Raw genomic sequence first — 11665 nt, forward strand, 5'->3', positions numbered from 1 at the left:
GAACTCAAAGTTCTCCATGGTGCCCACGGCCGGGAACAACACTCAGCCGGATACCAAGGAAAAAGTAACGCTCTGCGGCAAAAAGCCGCAGCCCCTGCTCCAAACCCACTCTCTCCTCTGCAGACAGAGTGGCAGAAAGAAAGTGTACAGTTATACACACACACCTGCACGTGGGCACACATACACACCCTCACTATCAATCTACACTGCCACACCGCGCCACTTCGCATTCGCAACTTCTGACTCCCTCTGCCCTTACGTCATTCAAACGCGACTCGGGAAAGGCGAACTAATCGAAACGCGCAAGTGCAGATTACCCTGCCGCTTCTTCTGAGACTGAGGGTAGGTCAGGAGCAAGGAGTGGGGCGACTCAAGGATAATAGGTTGAGATTCGAGAACAGGAGATGGCATGAACCAGCCTATCTAGCCAGCCATTATGTGGGCTGAAGTCAGTAGGTGGAGCTTGCCGCCACATTGGTTCACCCAAAAGAATAGCAAACATTTATTAGAAGTAACAGATTGCCTATGTGTGGTCTCTGTAAAAAGTTGACGAATTCCGAGGTGACCAACGAAAACCGAGACAAAATTTTCGACAAAAAAAACGCCGAAAACCGAAACCGATGAAATCTGAAGTCAACGAAAACCGAGGTTTCACTGTATAAGGCAGGATGGCGGGGAGAGCCAGCTCAGCCACATCATCACATAAGATTCTGCCCAGTGAACAGCAGAACGTGTGATGTTTCATGCCCTGGCTCACAAAAGCACGCAGTCACATTCTGACGCAGAAAAGTCGTCAGATCCTGAGCAAGAATGCTCCTCTAAACCAAAGTCTAATTCACCTGAAATAAGCAAGCCCAAGGAAAAGCGCGCCATGGAGGCAGGCTGCCATCAGAGTGATCCACAAACATGTATGCATAAGGATGCACTACCACTGGCACTTGCTCCAGAAAAATGCACTAACGGAAACCCTTCATTTCAGCTACAGATTCTGGGCTTTTACGCAGGGTGGAGGCAAGAGAAACCTGAGCAGTCACTCTCAAGCAGGATATCAGCTGAACTCCCTTGGCCTGAACAAGAGGGGCCCGCATAGCCACACTCTTCATCAGGCTTCAGAAGGGCACAAGCCAACCAACCAGCAGTGACGTCAGCTGTTCAACTTGAAACCACAGCAAGAGATAAGCCAGCAGAGTATCTGTCTCGCAAAGATCTGGGGAGCGCAGAGCTTACCCAGTTCAATGACCATCCTGAGCGTTACAAGGCATGGAAATCCGATTCCAAGGATGCCATAGCAAATATGAGGCTTACTCCTAAGCAAGAGATGTATCTGCTGCTACACTGGTTGGGAAAGGAAACAGCCACACGTGCAGAAGAGTTGAACTCAGATCATCTCACCAAAGATTGCAGAGTGCCTATCAAGTGTACAGAATGTGGCAGCAACCAACATGTCTATGCCTTACACCTAGATGGTGCCGAACCAAACTCTAACCCAGAGTCAAATCATGGCGGGGAAATGGAGGAAGAGAGGGCGCCAACATTCCAAGTCACTCTGAGATGCACAAAGGTGTGTGAAGGAAACCGCAAGGGAGATCCTGCACCAAGACATGCCAGGCCAAAGTGCATCTTGAAGGACAGTATGACAAAGCAGCCGAAATGCACATCATCATAGACGAGCACAGCAACAGGTCCCTCATGAGATCAGAGTGCTATGACCTGTTTGACACCCACCAAAACTACTCCTTATACAGCATCAAAATTTGTGCATGGGTCATACAGGTGGCAGGGCAAACAGCAAGCGGTTATGTGATAGAAGCTATGGATGGCAGCGCCATGTCACGGTCACTCATACAAATTGAATGTCACTAGATATCAGATTGCAAGGATGAGATTCCCACGTCAGAGGTTATCTGGAATCACCCCCACCTGAGGCCCATAACTGACCAGCTCACACCCTTGAACTCAGATGCATAGATCCCACTCTTGCTGGACACAAATGCATCAGAATTCCTGGACAACCATGAGTCATGCAAGGGCCCAAGCAGCGCTCCCTACACAGACCGACTTAACTTGGGTTGGACAATAGTAGGCAATGTCTGCCTCAAGCCAACAAGAAAGTCAAGTGTCAATGTACTTTCCACCAATGCCCTAGAAAGTGGGCGCTCTTCCTTGTTCGAGTCATGTACCAACCACCTGACCACCAAACACGCTCCCGCCCACAAGGAACAAAGCATTGTCCCAACACTCTACAAAACAGTCTTTTCAGCAGACTTAGGAGAACACCTAGGAAACTCAGTGTTCCAGACCAGCAAAGATAAAGACAAACCTGCCTTCTCAATAGAAGATAAAGAGTTCCTGACTATAACGAACAAAGAGTTCAGTAAAGATAAGTCATTCCTTTCAGTAGACCATGCTAGAGACCTGAAAGACCTAGACTTGGGAGTGGGCACACCCTCGTTTTTATGCAGCCTTGGCCTAAGCTGGGACCTGAAAAATGACATTTTCACCTTTCAGGTCTCCACCCAAGAGCAACAGTGCACCCAACGAAGCATCTTGTCTACAGAGAATGTCCCATATGACCCACCACCAAGATTTTGCTCCTTGGACCACCCAAAGAAGCACAAGAAAAGAAAGCCACCATCCACCAATGAAGACCAGAGACTCAAAGACTCTCTCTCTTTTCTCTTGTTTAGTGTTGTGGTTGTCTGTCTCTCGTTTCAGCTCCTATGTGATGAAGAAGATGACCCTACAGCTGGTGGACAGCCTGAATGCAAATAATGGACTTTTCATGCTATTAATTTGATAAATTGTGATAATAATGATAGTGGTATCTACTGATACCAGGCGGGGAGTGTGCTATCCTCCGACAGCCTTGCACTAGTTTATAGTGTGACCCTAAAATGTGTTTAATGCTTTTACTGTAATTCTCACTTCTAAGGATGTTTTACTGCTGCAGTCCTTGCTGCAAAGATATATGAGCAATGCATTGTGTGTAATGTAGTCTCACATGTAATGCAACCACACCTGCCTGTCTGTATAAGGACTTTTACTATTGGTCTATCCTGCTGCAATGACCTCTCTTTCTCAGCCAAGCTTGGCTCCTTTATATACCTGCTATCATTTCCTGGACAGTCTTACTATCTCTGTCCCGAGAGGTCAGCCAGGTATGACCTTTCCCTCCAATCGACAGCTGCCCTCTGGGACCATCCCAGCTACCTGATGGCAGGCTCTGCCCCTATTGGTCCCTTTACCTCCTCCTCCCTGGGCCTGTGTGAGCCCCTTCTAGGCTTCTCTTTCTCCATGAGGCATTCTCCATCTTGGTTCAGACAGCATTTGTCCTGCTAAGCTCCCTGGAATAAACTCAGTTTTTACCTTGTACTATATCTCCCTAATGAGATATTGCACTTTCCAGCCAGCCAGCTCTGAGCTACTTCTACCTGTTTAACTATTTTCTCACCTCTGCAATAAAGCTGCCTTTCTTCAGATTTCTATTTCCAACCTTTGATACAGCTCTCAGAATCACGGAGTCTCTGTGCCTTGGGGCAACACTTCTGAACATCTGACTGTGAGTAAATTATCTATATTTATTCAATAAAGGAAACTTCAGAAATAAAGAGGCTCCAGGTGTGTGCTAGTGTGCCAAGGTTATACTTCAAAATATTGAGACTTTACAGATAACAAGTCTTAAGAGGCTTGAAATACAGTACAATTACCTGAAGGAGAAGACAAATTCATACAATTTATCGAACCGGGTTACCAAAGTTAGCACCGATCCTGTTAGACTATCAATGAAATGAAATGCTTTGATGTACCCATGCATACCTCCTACCCACTCCCCACCTTGCTAGACTGTCATTGAAATGCTTTGAAGCTTCACTTATATATATTATCAACTAACACATTTGCTTATTTCCGATCTGACGAAGAAGGGCAACCTTCGAAAGCTAATCAAGAAATGTATTAAGTTATGTCCAATAAAAAAGGTATCATATTTTCTTTTTCATGTTTTATTTTGTTTGATTTCTATTGATAACCTTTAAGAGTGGACTAACACGGCTACCACACCTCTCTACTTAAAAGTTAGCAACCAATGAGTTTACAGTCATAATACTTGAAATGAGTAAGTTAATGTGAAATTAAAGCTAAATTTAAGCCAGTATGGCAAACAAAGAAGTTATACAGTAAAAATGGCCCAAGATGCCAGAGGAAGAATCATAGCGGTTCAAAAATATTAATTCTATGCAGTTAGTGAAGAAACGTTGAAGTGGAACATCTTTAAGAATTTACGTTAAGTAACTTGAGATATGTTTTATTTCACTTGGAATGGAATGGCAGTGACTAAATATAGCCACGTGACAAGCTGAACCCTAGTAAACAATATATAAACACTAGTAAAAAAGGCCCGTTTCTGTTAGAAATGAAACGGGCGCTAGCAAGGTTTTCCTTGGAGTGTATGTTTCAGAAAGAGCGTGTGTGAGAGATGGAGCGTGTTTGTCAGAGAGAGAATGTGAGAGAGAGAGAGACACACACACACAGAGTGTATGTGTTTGTGCGAGAGAGAGAGTGTGTGAGAGACAGTGTTTGTGTTTCTGTGTGACACTGTGTGAGAGAGGGACAAAGACAGTGAGTGTGTGAGTGAGAGTGTATGTGGCAGACAGAGAATGAGTGACTGCCTGTGTGGTGTGAGGAACCCCCTCACCCCCTCCCTCTCCCCTGCCCCCTTGCAGCCAGGCATGTGCAGTGACCCTCCTCTCCCCGTGTTCCCCCTGCAGCCACCCATGTCCAGCATCCCCCTGCAGCCATCCATGCCCATCAACACTCCTCTCCCCCTGCTGCGTCCTTCCTGTCTCCCCTGCTCCCCCTGCAGCCACCCATGTGGTCTCAGGCCCCCCCCCCTCAGCATCCCTCCTGTCCCCCTGCAGGCACGCATGTGCAGCGTCCCTCCTCTCTCCCCTGTCCCCCCTGCAGCCAGCCATATCCAGCGACCCTTCTGTCCCCCTGCCCCCCCTGCAGCTACCCATGTCCAGCGACCCTCCTCTCCTGTGCAGCCACCCATGTCTGAGGACACTCCTCTCCTTTTTCCCTGTTCCTCCCCTGTGGCCAGCCATGTCCATCGACCCACCTGTCCCCCCTGATGACCACCAACCCTTCTGTCCCCCTGCCCGCCCTGCAGTGTCCGTCCTGTATCCCCTGTCCCCCTTGCAGGCACCCATGTGGTGTGTGGAGCCCCATCCCTATCTCCCTGTTCCCTGCCCCCCCCTGCAGCCACCCATGTGCAGCGACCCTCCCCTCCCCCTGCTTCCTTCCAGCCACCCATGTCCAGCGAGACCCCACCTTCCCCTCCCAGCCGGCACAGCACCCAAAGAAAGCCCCTTGTCCTCCCCCTTCGCGCATCACCCGACCCCCCCACCATGGCACATCACCAAGCCCCTCCCCCCCTCATCAACCCCCCTCGCCACCCGCAACTGCTAATACAAACTGTGTCCGGCGGCTGCTGCTTCCGCTATTCAGCAGCAGCAGCCCGTACATAAAGAAAACCAAAAAAAAAATCCTCCTAAAACGCACCTCCGTTGAGAAACATCTCACATGCGCTCCTCCTCTCCCCTCTGACGTCTCGGCGTTTCTCCGGGGTCTTCCGGCAGGGGCACTGACGTTGAGGGGAGAGGAGGAGCGGCTGCAGAGACATCAGCCAATGTGAGATGGTTCTCCACGGAGGTGCATTTTAGGAGGATTTTTTTTTTTTGGTTTTCTTTATGTACGGGCTGCTGCTGCTGAATAGAAGCAGCAGCAGCCGCCGGACAGAGTTTGTATTAGCGGTCGCGGGTGGCGAGGTGGTCGATGTGGGGGGGGGGGGGCTTGGTGAAGCGGCGGGGGAGGGGTTGGGTGATGCGGCGAGGAGGGAAGGGGGGTAGGGGCTTTCTGATGCCCCGTTGCACGGGTTGTTGTGGCAATGCGGCGGGGGGGCACTTAGAGGTGCACCGTCGAGGCTGTTTGTGTGTATGTGTGTTTGTGTGTGTATGTTTGTTTGAGTATGTTTGTGTGTGTGTGTGTTTGTTTGTGTGTGTTTGTTTGTGTGTGTGTTTCTGTGTGTGTGTTTGTGTTTCTGTGTATGTGTTTGTGCGTTTGTGTGTGCGTTTGCGTGTGTGTGTTTCTGTGTGTGTGTTTGTGTTTCTGTGTGTTTGTGTTTCTGTGTATGTGTGTTTGTGTGTGTGTTTGCGTGTGCGTTTGCGCGTGTGTGTTTGCGTGCGTGTGTGTGTTTGTGTTTATGTGTGTGTGTGTGTTTCTGTGTGTGTTTGCGTTTGTGTGTGTTTATGTGTGTGTGTGCGTTTGTGTATGTGTTTGTGTGTGTTTATGTGTGTGTGTGTGTTTGCATGTGTGTGTGTTTGTGTGTGTATTTGCATGTGTATGTGTGTGTGTTTGTGTTTCTGTGTGTGTTTATATGTGTGTGTGTTTCTGTGTGTGTGTGTTTGCGTGTGCGTTTATGTGTGTGTGTGCGTTTGTGTGTGTTTATGTGTGTGTTTGCGTGTGTGTGTGTTTGTTTGTGTGTGTGTGTGTGTTTGCATGTGTGTGTGTTTATGTTTGTGTGACGTTTGTGTGTGTTTGTGTGTGTGTTTATGTGTGTGTCTGTGTGTTTGCGTGTGTGTGTGTTTGTGTGTTTGCGTGTGTGTGTGTGTTTGTGTGTGTGTTTATATGTGTGTGTGTGTTTGCGTGTGTGTGTGTTTGTGTTTGTGTGTGTATGTGTGTTTGTGTGTGTGTTTATGTGTGTGTGTTTGAGTGTGCGTGTGTGTTTGCGTGTTTGTGTGTGTGTTTGCGTTTGTGTGTGTGTTTGTGTGTGTGTGTGTTTGCGTTTGTGTGTGTGTGTTTGTATGTATGTGTGTGTGTGTGTGTGTTTGTGTTTTTTTTTTGTGTGTGTGTTTTTTTGTGTGTGTGTGTTTGTGTTTCAGTGTGTGTTTGTGTGTGTTTGTTTGTGTGTGTGTTTGTGTGTGTGCGTTTGTGTGTGTGTTTATGTGTGTGTGTGTGGGGGGGGGGGGAGGGTTGCGGGTGGCTTTTGTGGTCGTGTGGTTGGGGAGTTTGCCAGCAGTCTGTAGCGATTTCTAGGCAGGGGGAGGAGTACGGAAACACTCCCCCTGCCTGGGTCGTTGTTTGTTGGAGGGGGTTGCCAGTTGGTAGGGGTGCCTTTATGGATCCCTTTACTCTCTGTGTTCCGCCCTCGAGGGCGGGGCAGAGAGACATGGTGAGTTGGATGGCTTCACCACCATGAACTTACGAACTGTTTAGGGATTTTGCAGATGGCTTCAGCAGGTTGTCTTCAGAATGTTGAGGTAGCGTTTTATGTACAGACTAGTAAAAAAGGCCCGTTTCTGACACAAATGAAACGGGCGCTAGCAAGGTTTTCCTTGGAATGTGTATGTTTGGGAGAGTGTATGTGAGAGTGACTGTTTGAGAGTCAGAGTGAAAGTGTGAGTGTGTGAGAGAGAGAGTGAGTCTGGGTGTGAGTGTGTTTGTGAAAGAGTGTGTGTGTGAGAATGAGAGTGTGTGCAAGTGTGTATGTGAGACACAGTGTGAGAGGGAGTGTGTGTGTGTGGGCGAGAGAGAGAGTGTGTGTGAGACACAGATTCTCTGTGAGAGTGAGTGTATGAGACCAAGCGAGTGTGTGAGTGACTGTGTGGCACATAGAGAGTGAATGTGATACAGTGTGAGACAGAGTGTGTGAGAGTGAGAGTCAGAAAGACATTGTATATGAGAGAGAGAGTGTGAGCCGTGCCCTCCCAATCCATGGCCATCTATCCCCTGCCCCCTCCATTCATCCTTTTCCAGCAATTCCCCTCTCTCCCTGAGCCCTGCCCTCCCAATCCATGGCCATCCATGTTTCTCTGTCACCTGCCCCCTCCATTCATCCCTATCCAGCATTTCCCCTCTCTGCCTGAGGCCTGCCCTGCAATCCATATCCATCCATGCCCATCTGTCCCCTCCATTCATCCCTATCCAGCAATTCCCCTCTCCCTGAGCCCTGCCCTCCCAATCCATGGCCATCCATGTTTCTCTGTCACCTGCCCCCTCCATTCATCCCTATCCAGCATTTCCCCTCTCTGCCTGAGGCCTGCCCTGCAATCCATATCCATCCATGCCCATCTGTCCCCTCCATTCATCCCTATCCAGCAATTCCCCTCTCCCTGAGTCCTGCCCTTCCAATCCATGCCCATCCATGCTCCTCTGTCACCTGGCCCCTCCATTTTTCCCTATCCAGCATTTCCCCTCTCTGCCTGAGGCCTGCCCTGCAATCCATATCCATCCATGCCCATCTGTCCCCTCCATTCATCCCTATCCAGCAATTCCCCTCTCCCTGAGTCCTGCCCTTCCAATCCATGCCCATCAATGCTCATCTGTCACCTGGCCCCTCCATTTTTCCCTATCCAGCAATTGCCCTCTCTCCCTGAGGCCTGCCCTGCAATCCATATCCATCCATGCCCATCTGTCCCCTCCATTCATCCCTATCCAGCAATTTCCCTCTCTCCCTGAGTCCTGCCCTCCCAATCCATGCCCATCCATGCTCCTCTGTCCCCTGCCCCCTCCATTCATCCATTTCCAGTAATTCCCCTCTCTCCCTGAGCCCTGCCCTCCCAATCCATGCCCATCCATGCTCCTCTGTCCCCTGCCGCCTCCATTCATCCTTTTCCAGCAAGTCCCCTCTCTCCCTTCCATGACCCCCCCTCGCATCCATGCTCCTCTCTCTCCCATGTCCCAGCCTGGCCCGCCCTCTTCTCCCCCCCCCCCTTCGCATCCATGCCCCCCCTTCGCATCCATGCATCCCTTTTTGTTTTTTTTCTTCTTTTTAACTTTACCTCCGTGGCGGTTCGTGCAGCGAAGCGTCAGGGAAGGAGGCGGCGCTCCCGACGTCTAGCTTTCCCTTCGCTGTGTTCTTTTGAAGGCGGAACACAGCGAAGGGAAGGCTAGACGTCGGGAGCGCCGCCTCCTTCCCTGACGCTTCGCTTCCGGATTTGTTTGGTTTGACGCGAGGGCGGGGCAGAGACGGCTGGCTGGCTTGAAGGCTTCACACCACGAATCCACGAACCCTTCAGCCTGGGAGTGACGTCAGATGGCTTCATAGAACGTTGTCCTCAGAACGTTGAGGGTGCGTTTTATTATATTAGATGGGGCGTGGCTGACGGCGGGTCTATGAGTGAGGGTGACTGGTCCTAGCCTATGAAGACTACAGGATCTTTGTGCTTCTCTGCCTTGGAGTGAGCTTCTCTGCCTTGGAGTGAGCTTCAGAACGTTCAAGGTGGGATTTATTAATATAGATGCTTCATCAGGGGGCCAAGTAACGGATGGCAGATCACGATGTCTTACATCATGGCGTCTCCTGCTCATATGGCACCGGTAGATCTCTCCCTGCTGCTCCCTCTGCGCGGAACAGGGGCAGAGGGAGCAGCAGGGAGGGAACAAGCGGACTCGGCCAACAGGCGCGCGGCACCCCCCCCCCCCCAGCAGGTAAAAATGCACCCGGAAGGAGGGTGTAATTTCGCCGGTGGGGGGGGGGCTGCGCTGCACCCGGGGGAGGCGCATCGGCGATCCGCCCCGGGTGTCAGGCAGCCTAGGAACGCCACCGCATTAGAGGAATCGGTGGTTTCTTGGTGTTGATCCAGTAAACACCTAGTTTAATGTTGTTTTGGCACTGGGGTATTTTATCCCATGTTTATCAATCAGAAGCCCTAGATTATAATCGATATTTCAAAAAACATGGGAAACAGTGCACACTGTTATGGGGAAAAATATGAAATTTTGGGTTTTCCCTATGTCATTTCATACCACTTTTAACCTGAAACAACAGGAGAAAAAAAGCCATGACTTTTCCTGTATTGTCAAATAGTGTGCATTAACTGTCCTCAGAAACAAACAAAAAAATGAAAAATCACATAAATGTCATGAGGAACGAGGCAGAACAAAATTTTTGGACTGTCACCTGTAAGGGACAACATCCTGACTTAGAAAATGAGGATAGGGTCAAGGTGGGGTTCCAGAAGTCTTAGGTGTTTCATGCATTCATTTCAAGTATTGCTTGCATACTGGTCAGATGCTAGAAATTCGCCTTTAAGTTGCATTTTCTTTTAAAACAGCTGGAAGCATCTTTGGGTTGTACTAAGAAAGGTGGTTTATGAACACAAAACACCAGTAACAGTGTCCAGCTATGGCCAAGTGCCTCTGATCCTAAAAGAAGCTATTGATAATAATTATGTTTTCATTCTGGATTACTGATATTTGTCATCTAGTATCATGCTTTGCCATTTTATTTTATTTTGACTCTGATGGTATGTACCGATTCCTTCCCCAATTTTTGTAAGGCACATAGAACTAGATTGAGATTTGGATATCTGTGGGATATCAGTCTAATAAATGAAATGAAATCTATTGCAAAACACTGGAAAGGGCCGCCAAACCGTTGTTTACCCAGTTCCCTTTCTCTGAGAGTGGATTTATTGCATGCATCTATAAACTAAGAATAAATGGCTGAAAGAGAGATGATAATCAGATGCTTCTCTTACCCGTTTGCACGGAGAGGGCTGCAGCCAGCAGGCAGGTGAGAAACGACATCATCTTCAGCTGAGGCTTCCAAACACAATGAGACCGAATTCCCCCGAGACAGCTTTTTATATGCTTGCAAAACGATGCACACTCTTTCGTTACCCAGGACTGATCAGGTTTACAGGAAAACGAAACTTAAATGATTCAAGATGGAGACTCCTCTTCACCTCCACCTCCATCTGCCACTGACTTGCAAAACCCAGAGAATGTAACACTTCCTCTCCTCGCCTAGCTCAGGGCTGCAGCTCCCCTGGCATGCTGGGCTGGACCCCCACAACACTGCATCCTGAGCCGTCAGTGGTACCATTGCTCCCTCCTCCTCGGTTTCAGAGCCAGATCCCCAGAGGAGCCCCACAGCTTCAAAGTGACCCATTTCCAGAAAGAAGATAGTGGGCTAGTCCTGGATGTCTGCCAAATACCATCTACATGCATTATGGGACTTGCAGCACTGATTTCAAGGGGTACAATCTGGGACTATAAATACCCCACTGCTTTAGGATGAACGTTTAAAACCAGGGCTAGCCAAAAAGTGTCCCTCCTGCAACTGGATATCTTGGCAGCTCCAGAGCCCATTTCAGTCTGCTGTGCCCTTCAGCAGTGCCAGTGTGGGTTATGAAATTGTGTGGCAGGCATGGCAACAGAAATTCCCTCTGCAGCATCACCCCTTGGCACCTGGTGGATTGTCTGTTAATGACTTCCGCTACCCCTGGTTTGTCACAGCTAAAATCACCTCCCTCGCTCTTGAGCTTTGCTTCACAGATTGCGGTGGCCACCATAATGAGGATTTGAACCTGGATTTTTAGATTGAACATCTTCCGGGAGGGCAGGGCCACTGAGAGGGGGGGGGGGGCAGGGAAAATTTCCCAGGCCTAGGCCTCCAAGGGGGACCCAGTGCCGAGGTTTCTTTCTCTCTTTCTCCTACTCCTGTCTAGATCAGGGTGATCGGGTCTCAACAGGAGCAGGAGAGAGAAAACTCCAGAACTGGGTCCCCCTTGGAGGCTGGGGAGGACCCGGAGGAGCAGACACTGCAGGTCTTCCTCCATTGCTTGCCAAGTGGCTGCTTTTCCTCTCAGGCCACGCATGCTTG

The 11665-nt window shown here is 49.3% G+C and overlaps 1 protein-coding gene across 1 annotated transcript in view; it reads right to left on the minus strand.

The window, feature by feature from the left end:
* The window catches only part of LOC115480808 (lymphocyte antigen 6E-like), a 60209-nt gene extending 49340 nt beyond the window's left edge, over nucleotides 1–10869 (minus strand). Inside the window, exon 1 of the mRNA XM_030219731.1 lies at nucleotides 10539–10869. Within this exon, the coding sequence (XP_030075591.1) occupies nucleotides 10539–10590 (52 nt within the window). The 5' untranslated portion in view covers nucleotides 10591–10869. The remainder of the gene's footprint in view (nucleotides 1–10538) is intronic.
* Nucleotides 10870–11665: the final 796 nt, after the last annotated feature.

Source organism: Microcaecilia unicolor, chromosome 1, assembly GCF_901765095.1.
Source record: "Microcaecilia unicolor chromosome 1, aMicUni1.1, whole genome shotgun sequence".
In the NCBI taxonomy this organism is placed as follows: Eukaryota; Metazoa; Chordata; class Amphibia; order Gymnophiona; family Siphonopidae; genus Microcaecilia; species Microcaecilia unicolor.